The 23,879-nt window shown below is 37.2% G+C and overlaps 1 protein-coding gene across 5 annotated transcripts in view; it reads right to left on the bottom strand.

The window, feature by feature from the left end:
- Positions 1 to 23,879, bottom strand: part of SHISAL1 (shisa like 1) — a 2,302,250-nt gene that overhangs the window by 973,149 nt on the left and 1,305,222 nt on the right. For all 5 annotated transcript variants that reach the window (XM_044088089.1, XM_044088088.1, XM_044088092.1 and 2 more), the window contains exon 3: positions 8,775 to 8,988. In XM_044088089.1, the coding sequence (XP_043944024.1) occupies positions 8,775 to 8,988 (214 nt within the window). The remainder of the gene's footprint in view (positions 1 to 8,774; positions 8,989 to 23,879) is intronic.

Here is a 23,879-nt window from a genome sequence, read left to right as displayed (position 1 = left end):
TTTATTATTTATTTTACATTTGTTAACCGGGATGGTCCGACTGGATACATGTCCTTTTTCAGCGGAGGCCCGGGGAGAAAAGCTCCAACAGAGTTACATTGATAATTAGGTACAGTAAATGAGCTGAAAGAACTTAACAAAAACATAGGCTATTTACATACAAGCACAAGACTGCCATTACTATTTCTGAGATTACTACAAATGTAACATTAATAACATATTAGCAAGGACGGTAGGCAGTATAATGACATAGAGTTAGACAGGATACATATTTCTTTATCACAGTATACAAAGTACTTATCATCTTAGCTAGTTGTTTATGTTTTAGTTAATGGCACAGAGCTAGTCTGGGTTTGAGCAAGGACATAGCCAGTGTGACTTGAAGTGGAGTTTTAGACTATTTTTGAATGGACTTAGAGAAGTTGCAAGCGTGATGTTATTTGGGAGAGAGTTCCATATTTTACCAGTGGTGTTGGCAAATAGCGCGTCACCACCTAGGTTGAGAGATTTAGTTGTTTGGACAAGGAGTCTGTTTGCTGAGCGAAGGCAGCTTAGACTGGAGTAGGGCGTCATTAAGTTTTTTAGTGCTGGGGTATTCTCAGGTTGTTTAAGGATTTTGAAGGCCTCTATGAGTTGGGACTGGTGAAGAAGGTGTGGGAATTCTATCCATCCAAGCTTTTTCAGGTTAGTACAGTGGTGTGTTCTGTAGGGTAGGCCTGTAACGAACCTGGCAATGTGATTATAGCAGGATGAGAGCTTGGCCAGATCAGATTTGTTAAGGTGAGTGAGGACAGGAGAGGCATATAGTAGGGTAGAGAGAAGGTGTGAACGGGCTGTGGCTGCCCTGGCATTCGGGGTAAGGAAGGCTTTAATTCTATATAGGGTCCCAAGGTTCTTGTTGACTGACTTAATGGCTTGGTTGATATGTATATCAAATCTGAGTTTATTGTCAATGTTTACTCCTAATAGCTTTGTATAGGTGTCTGGGGAGATGATGGTCCCATTATTGGATTTTATAGTGAAGTTTTCAGTCGGAGATCTATTGGTTGGGTAGAAGAGAAGTAACTTGGTTTTCTTTGGATTTAAGATCAGGAGATGGTTGGCAAGCCAGTTTTCGACTTTGGTGAAGCTATGTTGGGTGGTAGTTAGTAGATTTGCAAGAGAGGCATTGGAACATATTATAGTCGAGTCATCTGCATATTGAATGCAGGTGGCTTCAGGGATGACTGTTTGGATGTCGTTTATGAAGACTGAAAAGAGGAGAGGTCCTAATATGGAACCTTGAGGAACTCCTATGGTATTTGGTAGTAGGCAGGAGAGCTTGTTTTGCCACATTACTGCTTGTTGTCTCCCAGTGAGGTAAGCTTGAAACCAGTCAAGGGCTGGAGTATCTAGATACAGGGTTTTAAAGTATATAGAAGTAACTGATGGTTTACCATATTGAAGGTATCGATAGGTCCAGGAAGAGAGCGGAGGATATTTTTTTATTATTCCGGTTAAGATTAATGTTTTCAGTAAAAGAGAGGAGGGCAGTGGTTGTACTATGATGGGGTCTGAATCCATGTTGAGAGTCTGTGAGTAGTTTATTTTGGGTTAGATAGAGCATTAGTTGGTTGTGCATGCACTTTTCCATAATTTTGGCAAGTGGTGATAGTATGGCTATAGGTCTATAGTTAGATAGTTCTGTGGATGAACCTTCTTTGTGGAGTGGAATAACATAGGATATTTTCCAAATTGAGGGGATTGAGGCCTTGGTTATGGTTCTGTTAATTAGGATTGAGATATGGTAGGCTACGACATCTGGAGCAATTTGCAGGTATTCAGCCGGCAGAAGATCGGCTGAAAGGGTGGTTGGCTTCAGTTTTTTCAAAAGGGATCTGATAAAGGATGTGGACACTGGCTGGAAGTTAAAAGAGAGTGGTGAGTCGGGTATAGTGTTTATAGAAATGTGGGGAGGAGAAAGTTGGTTAGCTAATGACTGGATGGTTTCTGTGAAGAAAGTATTGAATGAATTGGCTATATCTTCTTGGCTCTTGTCAAATAATGTTCCTGGGGTCGGAGTAGTGGATTTGCCTGGTTGGAGAAGTTTATTTATGCCTGCCCAGTACTTTTGAGGGTTATTCTGATGTTTATGTTGCAGATTGTAGAAGTAATTTTTCTTATCTAGTATGATGGCTTTTTAGTCTCATTTCTAAGTTGTTGGAATTTGATACGATCTAGGGGTAGTTTGGTAGTGCGCCATTTATCCCACGCTTTGTCTCTAGTTGTTATTTTGGTTTTGGTGTCTGTTGTTAGCCAGGGTGCTAGTTGAGTTTTAATTCTTATTGAGCATTTAGGGGCATGCGAGTCAAGTATAGTAAAGAATGAATTGTTAAATGATGACACTGCCTCATCAAGGGGAAGGAACTTTAGTTTTGTCCAGTTGCATGATTTGAGTTCAAGTTGAAATTTAGTTGGGTCAAAGTTTTTCTTGGATCTGATAGACCTATAAATAGGTAAGCTTGTACAATTAATTTTGTCTTTCATGATGTATGTGAGCAGGTGATCACTAAGATCATTAGGGAGAGTTCCAGACATATAGTTCTGGGGATGACTGTTGGTGAGTATCCAGTCTAGTATACTCTCTTTTTGGTTATTGTTACCTGTACGTGTGGTAGATGATATTATCTGAGAGAATCCATGTAGGTTAACAGGGATGGGGTTGGACTGTGCTGCGCATTGGTTCCAGTCAATATTAACATCGCCCAGGACAATGGTTTCTTGAGGGTAGGTGTTGGCTATCCAATGTAGAATGACCTCTAGTGTTTCTACATTGTTCCCAGGGGGAATATAGGTGACAATTAGGTTAATGCCCTTATGATTATTTAGTAGAATCTTTAGAGCTAGTATTTCAGCGTTAGAGACCTGGGGTGGTTGTATAGGGTTAGTTATGATGTTAAGTGTGCTATTATATAAGACGGCTATTCCACCTCCTCTTTTCTTTACTCTATCTGCCCTAAGTCAAAGTTGTATTTTTTTATTTTTATCCATAACTAATTCCCCCTCTGAGTTAAACATTCACCCATGTTATTGAAGGCAAAAGTGTAAGTAACAGAATTGTCGTAATTGATTCATAGTAGTCCAAGATCAAATGAGTCATACACATCTTCTATAAATAGGCTAGGTGATACTGCAAGGCATTTTGAATGGGGTTTGCCATGAAAGCTGGATGGTGACTTGGTCCAATGTCATAACCTACATCATTCAGATGATTATGCAGATACTGATATGACAGTGCTGCATAAACATGATCAGGACCTTGAAGAGAAGTTCTGATAGGTGATGAATGCTAACCTAGCCTTCATGAAATCTGTTGTGCTTGTTCCCCTGACTAACAACAGTACTTTCTTGAGTTGTACTTGTGGTATTGTCATGTGATCTGCCCCCATGTGTCCAGACAGTAGCCTCACTTCTTTCCCTTCCAAGACTGATTCCTGCTTGAGTCTGGTAAATCCTAAGAATCTTTGTAAGAATGCAGACTGCCACAGATGCTTGGTGTGCCACCATACTATGCGTGAGTGTGATCATGGCATTATCCTTACTCTGTAAATCTTCAGTCATACCCTGGAAGATCCAGACTATTTCCAGCCTACTCTCTGTGGCAGTGCTCCAAATCCTAACAATGTTACAGGGGTGAGATATCTTGCCATTAAATATGGGGAATGCATGCCACTTTCTTCAGGTGCTAAAAATATTACTATGTTATTATCAACATCTTCAACAGCAATTTGCTGCTGATATCTTCCAAATTTATTGGTAGAGTGGAATTGTTTCTTTCTTTCTTCTGGCCATATAAAAAAAAATCATTTGGAAATATTACTAATAAAGAAATAGCCTACAGTACTATATGATTTTAAGGACATGTGCGGGACACTTACCATACACACAGCTTTCATTAGCATTACAGAATGTGATTGATTTGTGACTTCTTCATCTGCACAGGCAGATGTAGAAGTTTCACCCATTAATAGTAATTGTTGCGTGTTTAATGTAATCAGCAGTGTACTATAAAAATAAATGTTACTGTTTTTAAACTAATCTTGCTCACCAGATGAGTACTGATGCTGCACACACCACCTCTGATTATTCCAGTGCCATCATCTTTTGTGTCATAGTCATCCCCATGGATGGAGAGGAGATACTCCTTATCTAGTGTTAATGAGATCATTTTTGGAAGCCCACCATACTGGTATTGTTAATTGCATTCTACCTCACCTTGATTCTAGCACATCCTACCATATTGTATGCCCTCTTCTTGCACTGTGTTAATGTGCAGCTTCTGCCACCCACTGTATTAATGTCCAGGACAACTTGATTCCAAGCTTTTTTCCTCTCAGTTTGCTTGGGCCCCCTTTAGTAAACAGATGTTTCCCATCTTTCCTAAGGGCTTCCATGAGGATGTGATTTTACTAATGATTGACGTTGTCTTTTCTCTGCCTTGATCCCTTGTTTTGTTTGTTTTGTATCATTACTCCACATGAAAAAAAAGCCAAATTCTTACAGAAAAAATAGTAATAATCGGTCAAGCAACACAACAATTTGTCTTCCATCCTCCTATAAAAAAGTTAAGATAAAACACATAATTATATACACATACAAAATCTCACAATAAAAAAGTAAAGTTGTGCTATATTAATCTCTAAAGCATCGTACACAGCACTAAATCAATCTCTAAAGCATCATACACAACACTAAATCAATCACTTTTTTAAAAAAGATTTCTTCCCCAGGTCCTACTATTTTATGTTTTTATATGCTATAAGTTTTCATTCTTCAGTGATGCTCAGAAATCATAAATTAAGGACACGTGTATGTTCAGCCACCAGCACATTCTTACTACTTCAGTACTTCACAATTAAAACACAATATATGTGTGAATATATGTATGCACAGTACATAACACCAAAGTAATGACTTTTTTATGAGTGATTACTACATTTCCGATTGCTGTTGTAATAAATTCCTACACAGAGAGCTTTACACTATCCATTAATAGCAATGACAATATGCCCAGGATATCAGTAAAATAAAAATTCCTTCAGTGTAACTCCAGTACCTTTACATAATATTTAAGTGTTTCATATTACATTTAATAGTTTTATGATTTGTCCTTACTTTAAGAAGTCTGCTGTTTGCTATGATGCTTGTCACTTGACCACTAGACTTGTGCTGTGGAACTTGCATACAGTATTGAGTTCTGTAGCCTGTGTACTTAGAGAGTTAGGGGTTCTATTCTCACTGCAATCAACTGTGGGTGTGTTTTTTCTCTTGCTTATGAACCTATAAATCTTGACAAGTGGATAGGTAACAGAAAGTTCACTCCAGGGATCATCCCAGTTGCCCTATTGGATAGGGGCACTGTGAACTAACATCGGGTGTCTCAGTATCTGGACAATTTGTTTGGGCTAGGCTTATAAAGGCTCCATAGCCTAGTACACACCTATGAACTTAAATCAAGTAACAGCAAGTTAATACAGTGGTATTCAATTATTTCATGCAAATTCAGGTCCATTTACACATTTTATATGCAAACCAGGCAATTTTATACTTATCTCTATGAATTCCAGTACTGTGTGAATGTGTACGACCACTTATGGCTGTACCTCACTCTTGGTTACTCATGCACTGCAGACAGCTCTGGAATCTACAGCAGTCCACACATTCACCATCAGGCTGCACAAATGCTCTGGCAAGCTCAGACATGCTCAAATATGAATATATTCAGAAAAAAACAAAATGGAATCATATATTACAGTTTAAACAACCATACAGTGTAATCTCTGCCCATCTATCACCATCTGCATGCTTTGTCATCTCTAACCACTCAATACTTTATAAAGGTTGTTCATCAAACACATAGTTATATGTATTTATGCACCCCCCCCCCCCAAAAAAAAAAAATTCCTGCTACTGCAATAAAGGAAAAAATGATATTCAGGTGTAGTACTTCCAAAAAGATCGCTGAGGCAAGGTACAGCAACACTAACAATTATAAATAAAAATAAATAAAAATGACTATTGCATATTGTATTCATGCACCATATAAATGAAATGATGATAGATTCTTAAAAAAAAACATGAATGTGACAAAACATATTTTAGTTAAATAAACCTCACCAATAATATCAGTACCTGCTTTAATAACCCTGCTGGTAAACTCTGTTTGGTTAAAGTAGTGAAAAGCCTGGGAGTGGTTCTAAACCTGTGAACAACAGCTCTGCTCATACTTTCTTCATTCTGGTACTGGCTGTTCTAGTCATGGCAGCACATATTAAGGCACAAGGTCGTGCTTCAAGCTTGTCTAATAAGGAGACCAATATCATGGTCTACCTTCTGAAGGATTCATATCTTGAAAATATTCGTGCATGCACTAGAAGTTCTGATTGGAAAAAGACTGATATCTATCAGGAGCTGGGTAAACACCTTGAAACCCTAACAGGAATCACCCATTCCAGCCAGCAGTGCCATCACAGGTGCAATGATTCGAAGAAGTGTAGGCTGGATCAGCTGGTTGAGTGGGTTAACCAGGTAGAGGCAAGTAGGCCAGAGTTCTATAGTAAGTATAACATTTATTTATTTATTTATTTACTTATTTATTTTTTAGGGAACTGCATCTGAATACAAACATATGGGACTTTAACTGATAACATAATGTTCAGTATAAATACAAATGGAAGATATGCATGAGTAAAATATTAATCTGCAAATACATGTCTGAAAAAACAAACATACATCTGGATGAGTACATTTATATCTACGTGTTCATGTATTTAGCCAGAAAGAAAAAAAATGTTTGCATTTCCATACATTCATGTAGTCTTACATTAGCATAGGTAGTAGTTTGATTACCCGCAGTTTCTGTAGGCCAGAAAACATTTAAGCAATAATCCATGACTGTGCATGGGTATATCAGTATTTACCCACAGATAATGCAGTTTGATCATGAGGGTGAAGGCCAACTGATGAAACAAAGCAAACCATCGAACCATGGGTAAATCCCCTTTTCTATTCTTTAATGAAACCATCAGGATGTCCACATGAGTATACCCTGATATAAAAGGTAAGAAAATGAGACCATAGCTTAATGTCTTGTCAAAACAGCAACATAATCAGGAGTACAGTACCTCCCCCCACTGCACTGTAATGTCAATAATAGAAAATGAATCACTGCACCAGTTGTGGGAAAATAACACAGCCTTCTGATCTTCTAGCTCCAAAAATGAGTATGCTAAATCTAGAGCCACTGACATTTTAAAATTGCTCTATGCTGAAAGAGAGGGGATACTTTAAGATACTGCAACATTGGGCTGATTGTATATTTTCGTGTAACTTCATCTTCATTTGTTTTATTCCAAGTATCAGTATTAAAGAGCTAGCAATTTAAATAGCTACCCTACAAAACTGTAGTTAAAATGTGGTCCAATAACAGTTTTATACAGTTTAACAAGAATATCTGTGCTAGAATAAGGAATCAAATTTCTAATCATACAAATAAGCTAGGCAGCATTGGTAACTTTTTAAAAGTTTTTCTTGGATGTTGCTCCAACCAGTAGAAGCCAATATTCAAACTGTGCTAGCAGAATGCCTTTTCCTATGGCATTCATGGTTGGTCACTGGTTTGCTTACAGTGAATGTTATCATTCACAAATATCTTAAGACAAGTTATTACTTGGATAGATCACAAAATATATTATCAATTAAATTCACTGTGTCATCATTGTATAACAGCAATAATCCATAATCAAGGTGAAGCTTTTGCAGATCACAATGATGTTTACGTATTCTCCTAGCTTCAGCTCTCAAGTAAACACTGCATCACCATGACTGACTTGTTAAGCTCTTCCCCAGAGTAAGACCCAATCATTACAGCATTTAAGTGTGCTTAACAAAAATTTGTTATGCACCACTAAGCACTGTTGTGATTGGTTCAAACACTAGCATAATACCAGCTGGCAAAGAACACTGACATAAGGTAAAACAGTCTATAAAAGCTATGCTAGACCTTCACTCTTTCATACTTATACACAAAAATTGTCACAGAACAATGCAACTTGCAGCTTTTAAAAGCTGCTTTACCTTCTGCCAGAAGGGCACTTCATTTCTGCCTGCTGTATATCTCTCAACTGCTCTGATTTTGCAGAACCCAAATTTTACCTTATAGTTCTGCCCTGTCCCTCTTAGGTTCTTTGATTTTCTAGTACTTTTAGTCAGGCAATAATGCCACTCAAAGTTTCAAACTTCTTGTTTTTCAGAAAATGCATGTTGATGCAAAACCTGTTGTTTTACTAACCTTTTTATGTGAGCTTTTATATCCACTTAAAACTCTTCAGCAAAGAGTTAACAATTCTGTATTAGACAGAACCATAACGCCTTTGTCTGTTTGACAGCATTGAGTGCTTTACTTGCTTTCAAAGGTAGTACAAACTTTGTACTTCTACTTTTTTTTTTTTGCTGTAACTGGTAGTGCATGGAACAGATAAAGCAAATAAAGTGCCACAAGAAATTATGATCAAGTCTCCAATCAAAATAATTGTTTTATGTTATAAACTGTATAATATTACATTATAATCATCTTGACTTTGGTAAACGTATATGAAAACTCTACATTTGCTAAGAAATCATTTCCATAGAATTAATTTCTCATTAGATGACTATCCATAGTTCCTTAAACTGTCAGCATTACTGCACAAGAAAGTTTACCATTCACAAGTCTCAGAAATAACTTTTTTACTTACTTGTACATGTATCCATCAGTGGTCCCTGTTATGTTCACAAGCATGACTGTTTGAAATTCTGTGTCATTGCAGCAGTATTTAAACACACTGTTGTTGTGGTGGCAGCAGAAAATGCAGAATTTATTGTCTGAAAGGCGGGGGCAGTGGAATCCAGAATGATACTGCCCCTTGCTATCTGTATAAGGTTCACAAACACGAAAATGTGCTGAAAGTGCTGGAAAGTAAATATAAAATGTCTCAATTATATGGTTGTGAAATTGCTCAGTTTGTTCTACTTTTTCACCCTTGCTTCATTAGTAGTATTAAACTATTACAGTTATTAAAAATTATATTTATTGTAAAGATTTTAACTGTTAAAAAGGCTGTTATTTTGTGTAGAATGTAATTTAACAGACAATATGGCTCATAAATGAATATAGACATTTTACAGATGGCAAATCTGAGACTGTTTCCCTTGGAAATATACAACACTGGATGCTGTGCTGTATACAGAAAAAAAATATGCTTTTGCAAATTGATAGGAGAATGATTATTTATTCACCCAAACTCAGCCAAACTTGATTTACCAGAACACTGATGATGAAGTATACAATGTCCAAGAAATAGAGTTATTTGAAACACTATCATCTCGATTCTTTGTGGAAATGATTCATTTGAGAGATCCTGCAATAAAATGTGTGTGTGTGTGTGTGTGTGTGTGTGTGTGTGTGTGTGTGTGTATGTGTATGTGTATATGTATGTATGTATACATATCTACACACACACATATATTATGTATATGTGTGTGTGTGTGTGTGTGTGTGTGTATATATATATATATATATATATATATGTGTGTGTGTGTGTGTGTGTGTGTGTGTGTATATATATATATATATATATATATATATATATATATATATATATATGTGTGTGTGTGTGTGTGTGTGTATATATATATATATATATATATATATATATATATATATATATATATATACATACATGGGTCTACTTTGTTTCGTTGTCTCATTTCACTGAATTTTATTTCCCCCAACCACATCGCCGAAAACACAAATTATTGAAAACTAATTTCACTGACTCTCATTTCACTGAACTTAACTTAGTATATATGGCACTGCTTAGAGTACTGTAAGACAAGTAAAAGGTATATGCCCTTTCCTCCACTGCAGTGTGATCTTGGAGTTAGTATATATAGTTAGGGGGTGGGGGGTGTAGCCACCCACCTTGTTTTATATTGTATTTTACCAAAAACTTTAAAACATACATACATTTTAAACAATATACATGCATAGCTGCAACAACAATAAGTAACTCTCTCCATAAGACAATATGTACTCAAACTAAGTGAGGGGCTACATCTGCCACACACACCTATTTGGGGGGCTGTGCTCCCATACCCCCCTAACTATATATACTAATTCCAGGATCACACTACAGTGGGGAAAAGGGGCATATACCTTTTATTTGCCTTATAGTACTCTACACAGTGCAGTTCAGTGAAATGAGATTCAGTGAAATGAGTTTTCAGTAATTTGTGTTTTCAGTGAAGTGGTCGGGATGAAATGAAATTCAGTGAAACAAAGTAGACCCATATATATATATATATATATATATATATATATATATATATATATATATATACATACACACACACAGATATATATATATATATATATATATATATATATATATATATATATATATATATATATATATACACACACACATAAACAGATGTGTGTTTGGGCTTTACTGGAAAGGCTCACCCAGACTCTGCCACAGCTTGCTGTCTGGGAAATGTTAGTTTGCTTTTTATTTCTTGTATTTTGTATTACTTTATTGCATTTTTCTATTTTGTATACTTTGATTTGTTTTCTTTACACTTTGTTTTACTTGTATTCTGCTTTTAAATGCATATTAAAACTTGAAAAGAGACCACAGCTCTGTCTCTTGTGAGTCAGACAGAATTTTTTTCTTACCCTTCCACCCTGTTACTGTTGTGTTCTTAAACACCACTATCTTTCTAGTTGCCTGCCCCTTATGTTAATTTGAGCATATGTCTCATTCCTTCTCTCCTTTCACTTGGTGTGAGTAAACACAAGGCTATCATTTTGTGAAATCACTCCCCTTCAACTATATAAATGTATTGGCCATCCTACTGTATTCCATAATACCAGAATACAAAAGTGCCCAGCCCCTTTCAATCTATCTTGCTCTTTTAAAAATACTGGCTCTCCACTAAAACTTAACTTTTTAGACAGCTAAAACTTAAGTTACCCACTTTCATATCTAAATGTTTAGTGCACACTGCATTATTTAGGATAAACCTTTTTTTTTCATCTTACCTTTAAGCATCTATTGCAAGACCTCCATTTATTGGAGACCCCACATTCTGCCTCTCAGTAGTCATCTTGGGATTAGTGCTTCTGTTTTGTCCTGGTGAGAGAAGGAGTACATGGACATTATTTCCTGGAGACTGTTGATCACTAGAAAGCCTTATAATGGCTTTATAGGTGACAATTTGGAATCTGTGCTTATATTCTGATCCTGATGAGGAAAGGAGGAGAGTGGATTGATTCCTGACTGTTTCTGATTGGAGAGTGAGTGTTTGTGCTTAATGTACCTGTTTGGTCTGGTTGCTATTTGAGGCATCTACCAGAGAAAGGCTACAAGCCTACAGAGCTTTGCATCATCTGGGACAAGACTGTGCTTCAGTAAACCAACTGTGGCCTGCTTCTCTTCTTGAGATTGGTGCTAACATTTTGTTTCTGGTGAGATAAAAAGCAAAGGAGCATTACATCCCAAAAGAGTGAAGCTGTGGTGAGGCCAGCATTAGTAGTATCCAGGCAGTAGCCATTCATGTGACTCCTCTCTTTTCATCATTCTTGACAAGCTAATTCTTTGTTTTCAGTAAGTGCTGCTTGATTTGTTTCTAACTTCAGAATATCTGCCTAAATACTTCATCCTTAAATTTTCTAGGTCTATGTATTAGTTTCCCCTCAAGTGTTTGGCAGTGCTCTCTACAGACTCAGACACCTTGAGTGACATTTTTCCGGTAAAAGCGCAATTGAAATTTCTCCAATACCTAGTTGCATACAGGATTAGTCTGCAGTGACAAGCACTGTCCACATAGTTGCAAACTGGATACTCCTGACAGTGATTGATATTCTCACTCCAACTGTCTAATCAATAAAAAAGGGTATGTTGCCACGGATATGAACTTTCCTACTGCCTTCATTGCTGGCTTGGTGGATATGGACATCCTGAGGCAATGTAGAAATTGCCTCATGTTTACTGACAACCAGTTAATTCTCAAACAAACTGACATGGTATGTGAGAGATGTATTTACACAATGTCACTGAAGGCAAAGCTCTCACATAAAAGTACTCATAATGTCAGTAAGGTTGTCAGTAGTACACAAGCTGCACCCATCATACAAAACTCAAAGCAGACATAACGACCCACATATGCTGAGGCACTTAAAAGTAACCTTCCTAAACCACAAAGACCTCCTAGATGAAGTACACATTACAAATTCCCTATTTTGCCCCAAATGCACTCTTTCAAAACAACACCCACATCAACACATAGAGCTACATCTCTTGGAGCTTCTACCTCTTACTCCATAAGGCAAGTCAGCACACATTCCAACATGCTAGTCATCAAAGACTCCATTGTGAGACACACTGATGCCCCTCTCACCAAGCTGAGTAAGGAGAAAGTCAGGGTCAGTTGCTTATCAGGGGCTAGGAACCATCAAAATACAGATGCACGCAGGTCATTGGAACACAATTACCAATATGACTCAGTCATAGTCTATGTGGAAGTAAATTATCCGAGACGTACCTGCATAGACTATATGATGTGTCTCAGGCAGGTATGAACCTAGCAGTGAGCAGCATTTGACCGTCTCCAAGGATGATACCACAATATGAACAAAAGATAATTTACTTTAATAATTGACTTAGTTTCTGGTGTCATTCTAAGGGAGTGCAATAGTTGTCAGCATGGAAGGAGATGATCAACAGACCACACTGTTTTGCCAGGGATGGTCTGTACCTCCACCCTCCAGGCTTTTGAATATTAACTAAAACTTTATCTTCCCCCATAGTGACTTTTTAGGCAATGCCAAACTGAAAGTACTTCGGACATAGCAAATCAAAACCAAGAAAATCTAAATGCTAGGACTCTAAACAAAAAACTCCACTCCATAGAAGCTCTCTTTACTCTAGAAAATGCTGACGTCTGTGCAGTCACTGAAACATGGTTTAAAAACCCACAGAGAGCACACCAACAGTGCAAGGTTATAATGCCTTCCACACATTTAGGCCAGCTACTTCACAGGCAGGGACTAAAGGTGGAGTTGTCTCTATTTACATCAAAAATAAATATACTTCAAGGCTGGTCAAACAGGACAATGTACTTGAACTGATCCATGTTCAAATTACCACAGGTAAAATCCAATACCACTTCCTTGCAAGCTATAGGTACCCCTCTATGACCCAGGAAACCCTTAACATGTATTTAAATTTATTAGAAACACTAACCATCCAACCCAATACCACATTCATGAGTGACTTTAATTGCCCCACTATTAACTGGGAATCCTATTCAACACTAAACGTACATGCACAGAGATTCCTGGATTTTGTAAATACAAACTCCCTGGACCAGATAATCAATACACTGACCAGGGGTGCAACCATACTGGATCTGGTCCTCACTAATATGGGAATCTGCTGCACACCCCCCACTGTAATGCCTTCCCTGGTAAGGTCAGACCACAAAATGGTCTCCTTTGTAGCCAAAATAAAACCTGGACTCCCAGTTAAACCTGTAACATTCAGGAACTATTCTAAGGCTAACCTCATGCTATTAAGTGAGAACCTGGCAAAAGTTCAAGCCCCTATAAACATTGAGAACACTTCTGCTTATGCAGAAATGTTCATAGAAACCCCGTACAAGAATGTTAATAACTGCATATAGGCAGCCATTCCCACCAGGAGGAAGTACAGAACTAACTCAAAAAGCAGGACACCCTAGTAGAATCACAAAATCAATTGGCTGTATAACAGGAGGAAGAAAATCATGGCAAAAAGTAGGAGGTGCAGCACCCAGCAGGATAAAAGCACTCTCAAACGAAACAAGCAACTCAGAGGACAAATAAAGTCTACCAAAGCCACATTTGAGGTAGGTTTGGCCTCCCAGGCCAAGGACAACCACGAAGCATTCTTTAGCTATGCTCACAACCTCAAAGGCAAACACAATTGTGTGCAGAGCTCATTGTAAATGGAGCCACCTATACTAAGCCAGAAAATATAGCAAACCTCCTGGATGATAAATTCAGCTCCAACTTTACTCCTCTCCCCCCCTAAACCTTCCCTCAGGAAATATCATCAAATATAACTAACCCTACTATCACTAGGGAACAGGTCCTTAATGCTCTCTTTAAGGCCAAGAACACTGCATCAATGGACCCAGAGAAAATTCCAGGATGCCTTCTTAATATCATGAAACATGATCTATTAGGGCCTCTGAAATTACTATTTAACTTTAGCCTTCAAACAGTCTTCATCCCTTATGAATGGTGAAAAGCAACAGTCATCCCTCTGCACAAAGGTGGGTCATCTATAGACCCATAAGTCTCACTAGTCTTATATGTAAAGCCATGGAAAGAATTATCATGGAGATGATCAGAGGACCCAAACCAGTTTGGTTTCGTCAAGAGCAGATCATGCTTACTCAACCTGGTGGACTTCTTTGAGAAGGTCACCAAAGCAATGGATGAGGGCAAAGTCATTCACACTGCCTACTTTGACTAGGCAAAGGCATTTGACACAACACCCCACTCGGCCACTGTTGACAAACTCAAGAGATTAGGTGCAAACCTATATGTCACCTGGTGGATAGCCAACTGGTTTACAGACAGAACCCAGGATATTAGAATTGGGGAGTCCACCTTTACAAAGAGGCCAGTAACAAGTGGAGTCCCTCAGAGATCAGTCCTTGGACTGCTCCTTTTTGGCATTTACTTCTCAGAAGTCAAGACCAATGTCAATGGTCTCTGGCTGACTAAATTTGCAAATGATTGCAAATTATTAGCTGTCATTGAATCTCACACTGACACAAATGTTCTCCAGGATGGGCTAACACAGACAAATAACTGCTGTCAGAGCCATGGACTAAAACTAAATGCCAAAAAATGCATAATAGTATCCTTTGGGAAGTCACTCATCTCTGGTAACTATCATATTGACAACACACCCCTTAGAGGTGACCCAGTAGTCAGGGACTTAGGGACACACATAGATAGTAATCTAGCCTTTGATCATCATGCATCTACAGTGGTGAGGAGATAATTCTACATTTGGCAACTTATAAACAAAAGTATGGCATCTAAGTTCAAGGAAGTCATTGTTTCACTGTATTTGGCATACATCAGTCCTATCAGTGAGTACAATGCCCCTTTTGGTATGTACCTAACCAGGCATATCCAACAACTGGAGCATTCACAGAGGTTCCACACTAAAAGAAAAAAGGGTGTAAGCAATATGTCCTATGCAGACTGCCTCAAGGCCCTATCTCTGTATTCTGTCTCCTACAGACTTTTGAGGGGAGATCTATGCCTGACATACATGGCATTGTCAGACTTCTCTCTGATGGACTTCCTGCATACCCATGAAACAAACAGCACCAGAATTACCCATTCTAAAGATTTAAACCTTGCCTGTGATATATGTAGGACCTGCTGGAGAGACAGGTATGTATCCCAAAGACTACTCTGTCTATGGAGCAGGCTTCCCATTCATGTGAAGCAGAGTTCCTCCCTAACCCAACTGAAGTGCAACTTGGACAACTGGATAGGAAAACGGAAATTCATGCCTGGTTTGGCACCTATGTTTCTAATGGACAGAGGTAACCTGTAAATGGTTCATCTCCCAGGCCCATGCATACACCTATCAAGGATTTCAGAAGTTATCACAGATTTGGGGTGCATGGCTAGACTTAAAAATTCCATTGTGGTTGTTAGCCTAGTTAACACCTATGAATCTATGAACAGAGATATGAATCATGCAAAAGGTTTAGTTCTTAAAACAAAGTTGCATGTCCATAGAATGATTAACACTAAGCTAGAAAGAAGCTTCTGAGCAAAAGAAGAAGTATGATAATGAACACAGTCAGAACATAATTCCCATGAAACTACATCAACCGCGAACATCATAAATGTCTGCACAGATTAGCATGATATAAGGCTGCACCCTTCGTAAAATGTTAGCATGAATAGATATGTGAATCAAAATGGATGCAACAGCTTTTTAGTTGATTTAATTATTTTCTTGTTTGTTTATTTGTTAACCAGATAAGTGGGGGCTTTTAATCCTTTACATCTGTGACCTAGAAAAGAAAATATAATACAAAAGGATTAACAAACAATAGTTAAATTAGTGTGAAGAAGCATCAGTAAAAGCAGCATAATAGACACATTGAGATAAATACAGCTGTAAATTAATATAGCAAAATATGCAAATGTATAAGAAAGAAAGTAGCAAAGAAAATACTGTAACAGCACACAAAGGGGAAAGAAATGCAGTAGTTGCAGGTGCTGTGCACCCAGCCAGAACACAAGGAATACTGCAGTTTTGTATTAGATAGAACCCTAACTTCCCGATTGTTCAGGAGCTTCTCAAATGATAATGATAGATGATGTAAAGCTGGACATCATCTGTGACATGCACCATGTAGGCCTCACAATATCTGACTTGGGGGATGCTGCCCAATCCTATTAGACATCAAGGATAGTGCTGCACATATGGAAATTCCAACTTTCCATAGTTAATACAACAGGCACATTTTAGTTCTCAGCATCACACAGCCTAGGACCGACTCACATGTTGCAGAGCAATCAATGATGTATTTCACATTTGTGCACTTCAAGAATGATGAATCACCATGCAAGCATTTGACAGGGTATCAGGTTTGCTGATGGTACATGTAGTAAACTGAACTTGTATATTCATGCAAACAACAGTATATACTACAGAAATGGCATACATAAAACATCAGGACTTCCACTCTCTCTCAGCTGCTAACTGCCATTATTATCATCATCATCATCAGTACTCTTTTTTTTCATTTTTTTCTAAATGGAATCAATGCTGTTTCAGCTGTCACCATGCCTCTGAATTCAGTGCCACCATGCTTGACTGTCAAAAAGTCTTGTCTGGATGTCCTCATTTCCTCTATAACTCTTTCTGTATCTCACACATCTTCACAAAATCATTTCCTGCTTTTCTGTACGTGATCAAACCACTATAATATGCTCTCATTGACCTCTGCAACTAGGACTATTTTGGCTTTAAATCTGATGTCATCTTTTTCATCTGTCCCACATTGTACACCCTAACACCCATCACAGAGACTCAGGTTTCCCTCAATTGCTCAGTCATCATTGCCCATGTTTCTGTGCCATACAGGAGCACTGGTCAAATCTCTGCTTTATACATCTTACTTTTTAGCTTTTTTGGTATTCTTCAGACTTCCCTTTTGCTCAGCAACCCCTCCCACAGGGTATATACATCATCGAACACTTAAAAAAGTGAACAATGATTAATCGACCCCATGTAAGCAAAAACTTACAATGTCGAAACCTCAGAACAGCAATTTTTTTTCCAAGGGAGAAAAAAATCACTGTTCCAAAAAAAAAAAAAACTTTAAAACATTACATAAAGTGGGGGGCTTCGCCCCAACCCCCTACTTAAATATACCAACACTGAGATCACACTGCAGTGCCGAAAACAGCAAAGTAATGGAAGCAGCCAAGCAAATTCTTTCCCAGGGAAAGAATTTGCTTAAAAGCTGCTTCGTTATTTTGCCTTTTTGCTCTTTTATGTTCGATCAAGACACACTCGACAGAATGCGTCTTTGATCACATAATAGGAACCCCCTCCCACATACATAACACTGTTAACGTCTTTCACTATTTCCCCTTCTATATCAATTTTTAGTTTTTTTTCTGATTTCTTCCCTTTGCTGCCAATGACAACTGTCTCATCCCACATCCCTTCAGTTTTGCATTCCAGTCCCCTAGCATTTGCTTACGTTCCTGTTCAGAATCAGAGTGTAGTGGCACATTGCCTGTATACTGCAGCTTTGTTGATGTATCCCCTCTGACCTGCTAGCTAATGTAGTCCATCACCAGTATGAACAGCACTGAACTCAGAGCTGAACCTTGATGCACACCCACTGCCACTGGAAACCTCTCTGTGAGTCCCAACACTGTATATACTTCTGGCATTGTGTTATTGTACATAGCCTGTACTAATTCTACCAGTGTTTCTAGGACTTCAGACTATCACAGGACTTCCAAAATAAGACTCCCTATTGAAATGTCAAGATGTGGATTGCAGAGCCTTGGCATACAGAACCCCCCCCCCAAAAAAACCAGAAAATACACAGAAGTAAATATCAAACGTTGTTCTCCTTTAAACTCCTTTTTTTTGCACCGAGAAAGCCCCCATACCCTCTGAACCTGTATGTACTAACTATGAGACCACCATACTTCTGAGAAGGGGAATGGCATTCTTGGATTTAGTATAAGTAAGTCTGACTTTTCAGTCATTTGGTCACCACATTTTAGGACTTGACAATCAGAGCTCTGACATTGTAAATGGTTACCCAATATCAGCTCTCTTTGGACCTTGCCAAATACTTTCTACAAGCCTAGAAATGGCCAGTTGGAGACTTTCCTTATCTTCTGTTTACTCTCCCCATCTGTCTCACTGCAAAGACCAGGTCAGTTTTGATGACTTAATCTGAATCCAAACTGGTCACCTCCCATCTTACCTTTTGGGACTCTATGTATCTGTTTATCAGTCACCCTCTCATGCGCTTTCATGCAATGTGACAAGAGTTTGACATCTCTGTGAATAATTCCTTTGTTCATGTATATTGGTGCTAGATATACTTTCTAGTCATATGGGATATTCCTTTCATACTGCATGCACAGGGCCCATTTCTCCTAACTCACCTGGCATCTTGATAATATTTATGACATCATCTGAGCCTCCCATTTCTCCTAACTCATTCAGCATCTTTATCATATTTGTGATGACATCATCTTAGCCTATTGGTTTCCTTAACTTCATTTTCATTAGTGGTGCTTTTACTTCTTCTAGGGAAGATTATTCCTTTTTCTTTGTAGGCTGTGCATGGGGCAATACAGCTTTTGTGATGTTTTCTTCATTTAGAAGCTGATGGAAATTCTCCTTCCATCTGCATTTAATGTCTTGTGAGCCGTTGAGCATATTGCTGTTTTATAACAACTATTGTCTTAACCTTTCTGCTTTGTCTTGCAACTTGATAGAGCTTCTTTGTTCCATCTGCTGAGTCACTTCCTTGAAGCTAGTAGGTTCCCTGATGCCTTTTTCTTTACTATTGTGTTTTTTTCTTAGCATCTTTGTTAGCCAACCACTATTACTTCTTAGCCTGCTTTTTGTGCCATACAGAAGAAGTACTGGTCACATCACTGCTGCTTGGTCTGACTTCTGTCTTCCACTTTTTCTGCAGTCCTTCTTTCTTTTGGTAACTTCCTGTATTTCTGCATGCTACCACCAACTTTCCTCATGTACCTTATTTCCATACCTGGCTCAGCCACATATCCATTCTATAGTTATCACACATGTTACTCTGAGGAAGAACAAGTGCTTTCTATAGCTGAGAATTTTGGTATATGAATTATTCTCATTTGTATAACTGAATGACTTACATTTCTGTTGTATCTATCTAACTGTGCATTTGCACCTGGGTTTGGGCTTAAAAGGGACCTCAGATCAATCCACCTACCTGGTCAACAAAGTAAAAATAAAATAAGATTTGTTATTCATAGATTTCCATAAGCATGATGTATCCCTTACCAAAGTCATGCTGCTTATTGGAATATTTATCTGTGTTTCAATGATCTGAAAATGACTCTTGGGTATTCAATAAACTCCATGTAGGCTTAGTACAAAGCCTACATGGAGTTTAAGTGTTATTGTTGAAGAAATGTCACCACTGAAGAAAATGTCCAAAAAGTGACCAGACAAACTATGTACTACTGTATCTGTTATTCTTTATTTGTCTCAGAACAAATTCTTGCCAAACAGTTAATTCTATCAAAGCTATTTCAATTCTATTGTAACACAGCTAGACAGATGAAGATACTGATGCACTCTCAGTAAAATACGTCACTACCAAGTGAAACATACTGTTTCATATATATACTCTTTTTAACCAATGTTATTTTTAATGTCCTTGTGACTTGTTCTTCTGGTTTCTGTCTGTGTCATGAAAAAGTCCATGGTTATTTCATGCTCTTTTTTGGTCCTCACTGTATCTGAAGACTTCACAAAAGTCTCTCCACATCATCTTTGCATCACTTGACCTGTCTGCATTTTATTTATTTATTTCTGCATCTGAAAGCCAAGAAAGTCAACTTCCTTTTTTTCTATAACAGGATGCCTTTTAAAGTAAAGCCCACAGCTATATGTTATTAATATCTAAGCTGAACATGTACAAGAAATAACTGTTCTTGCAAAGCAAGCCATATTATTTTGAAAACTGTTGTTTGGCCTTGCACATTTCCTTTCACTGTACACACAGTATATTGGGGAAAAGCATTTTAATTTACACAATATCTATCAAGTCCCACTTTTTTATTTAAGGCCCAAGAACATTGTAAGACAATTTACAACAGAATATGATCTGCAGTCCTTTGAATTCCTTGGTCTGTTGCAACATACGAATCTCTTGCATTCAATGCCATCTCTTTATACAATGTTACATTACCAACGGCTGTTACTTTTATTAACATAAATCTTATAATGACGATAAGAGCAATTAATGTGGAAATTATAGTACCCCACCATAGACACATAGCCATTATTACTTATCTATTTTAACTGTTTCCTTAAGCAAGTTGCCAGCCTTGCAGTTACAAGCAAGCATTTATTTTAAAATCTTGTCAAGTTAACCCTTGCTTTAAAAGGCAAGACCTTGTATTAGAAACAAGCATATTCTTTTGCATTGCATAATTTCATTATTGCTTTGGGAAAAGAATATTTACAGGAAAATGTGATCTTCTGTACTTGATAGCCTTTCTTCATTGTTAACAACAGTTACTTGTTTGACAGTTTTATAACACATCTCTTTTGTTATATCTGATATAGCTCCATAAGTTGCATTTGCTATTAACTTTGTAACGTTCTATATTGCCTTAGTAGCACCATACCAGTGAAAATTTCAGTTTCTGAAATAACACAATTTCCTATGTCCAGCTGTTTTAAAATCTTTTCCTATTTTTTTTTTTTATCATGAACCTCCCTCTTTCTCTGGTGAGTTTTTACTATGTCCTCTGGTAATATGTGAGTACTTTTTATTACTGGAACTGCATAATCTGTAACAGAATTTATAAGATTTTTTTAAACATAAAACCTGTATGTGTAACCTCTACAGGGACTGCATGTAATGGCATTTTTCCTCTGTAAGGAATGTGGCTAAAAAATCAACAATTTGACTTGTCACATGCCTTTGCAAATACATTTTGCATGTCTAAAACATATTGAAATCAGGTATCCGATCATGATGTCCCTGTTCTCATGATTTATTATATCTGAGTCTCTCCCCATTTTTTTTGCAACTGTTTTAGATTGCCTTATCTTGTTCATAGATTGGTATTATAGAAACAAATTTAAACTTTTGTAAGATTGTTAACAGACTGTTACTGTACTGATACTGTTTTATTGTTATTAACATACACTGATTTTTACGAACCAACATGATATGCTGCTTTTGCTTGGATTTTTATTAGCTGAAAAATGTTATTTGTCTAAGTTTTAATGACTATGTACTTTACTACCTGTATGTATTGCTGTGTATTATTACCCGGATGGCAGTTACACCAGTATGACTAATGATGATTTTGCTGTACTAGTTTGTTTATAAGACTGTTTGCTGTTATATTTTATATAATACATTCTTTTGAAAATATGACATTACAGTCACTGTTTTTTATCAATATTGATCCTGTTTGATGTATGCACCTTTGGAGACATACTGTACTTTTAATGTGGGGGTGGTTGACCCTCTCTTGTTACTTTAGAACTTTGTGTCATTTAGGATTTGTCATAGGTGCTGCCTTAAATGTTACTCTATTTCCAGATGTAGATGTGTACTTACATACCCAACATTTAATTGCATTGTTTGGTTTTGCATATACCATTTGCACTACTGTAAATGTATTTACTGTATTTGTATTAACTTTAACTTTACAATGTATCTATATTAACTTTACTTTAAATCTGTATGGCTGTAGGTTATGTCTGTGTTTATTCTGAATCTGTCCTGGCTTAATAAACCAGTAAAGCATTGTTTTGTCTTTTACTGTCCCCTTTGTTTAATTAATTAATTAACATTGAGTTTTGTATACTAACATTGCCTTCCATTGCTTTAAAAGATCCCTGTACTTTGCTGCCAACTGATAACCTGTATTTTGTTAATTTATTGCTTTAATGCCTATTGCCTGCCATGATCTGGTATTTCATAGGGTATACTTTATTTGTATCCCTCTGTGTTTGTTCCTGTGACTGATTATCCCTCAATGTATTTTCTTTATCTTGATTTATTTCCCTACTTTTGGGTTTTAAAGAAGCATCGTTTGTAATATGGACAATTCTGTTTAATGTGACCTATTTTCTTTCAAGTAAAAAATATCACCTGTTTTTCTGAACTTTGTTGTGTATCTGTCTGTCTGTAACCCTGGTGGAGCAGAAGCTGCTCGTGTTCCCCCTGTGTTTTTTTATCAGACCATGTATTACATCCCCTTCCTTTCACCACTTAGTCTACAAGCTGTTTTTGTACATTTCCTATGTGCATCTGCTTAATACTGCATGCTTTTTTAAACTGTCTAGCACTCTGGCTTAATCTCCAAATCTGTATCTGACTGTTAGGCAGAAACTGATTTTAAAGCTTCATCTGCATTTTGCAGAATGTCATTAACTGTCTGACAGAATTGCTTTAACATAACATTTTGCCTAACCAAAACATTATTTTGTTTTTTCTGTCATGCTATTTAGACTGTCTGTAAAACAGTTATGTAAGTCTAGACACTCACCTGTTTTAGCTGCTTGCTTTGCTTTGCCATTTGCCAAAGCATTTACTGTAGCCTTTCCTGTATATTTTTATGTGCTTTGATTTTGACAATACTAAACTTTCCCTGTAAATCATTTTGGGAATGAATGCCTATAACTCCCGTAGTACTGGAGCATGTTGTAGGGGTTTGCCAACACTGTTGATGAATCCCCTTCTGACCCAAACTGGCATGTGTAAATGCAAAAAAAAATTTAAATAAAGCATTATTTGAAATAGACCACACAGTGTATGTCAACCATTGTTTAAATGTCAACATATTAAAACAAAATTATTATTTTTTTTTTTTTGTCTTGCCACCGAGGCAGAGTCTGTAATAAACAAGACTATTGAGATATATCAGCAGGAGAAATAACTGTCATTTGTGCTGAACCCTGCCCAATGTAAACCTTGCTGGGCTTCTTCTGTCATGTCAGATTAACCTCTGTAGTTTGTGCCCTTAGTAAATGTTGTGCTCTGTCTGATTGTTACATTAAACCAGAAATGTCATTATGTAAAGTCTGAATGCTATGCTGAGTATGTTCCTCTAAATTGCATTATTGTCCCTTACTACTGTCTCTAGGGAAAGTTTTGAAAAGATGTGAAAACCTTTTCTTTAAAAGGTTAATATTGATAGCACTCTGTACTATGTTAAAACTTTCTTCTGTTTGTGCATTTGCAATATTTACTATAAATAACATTTTTATGTAGTCTATTACATTACTAACAATCATTGCATACACTTGTACAGTATGAGATTTAGGTGACTGCAGAAGGTACATTTAACTGTTGTATAAGTGAAGAACTCACAACGCTAGAATCAAACAAACTGTTTATCAGAATAGGATATATCTTATGGTATGGCTTACATACTAGACTCCTGTGACAAGATAGACAGAAGTTAGGAAAGTTACTTCCACAAAAAAAAAAAACAGTCT

This window comes from Protopterus annectens, chromosome 11.part0, assembly GCF_019279795.1.
Source record: "Protopterus annectens isolate FY-2018-M chromosome 11.part0, PAN1.0, whole genome shotgun sequence".
NCBI lineage: Eukaryota > Metazoa > Chordata > Ceratodontiformes > Protopteridae > Protopterus > Protopterus annectens.
The sequence above is the reverse complement of the archived record's forward strand: the minus strand, read 5'-3'. Positions and strand labels throughout refer to the sequence as shown.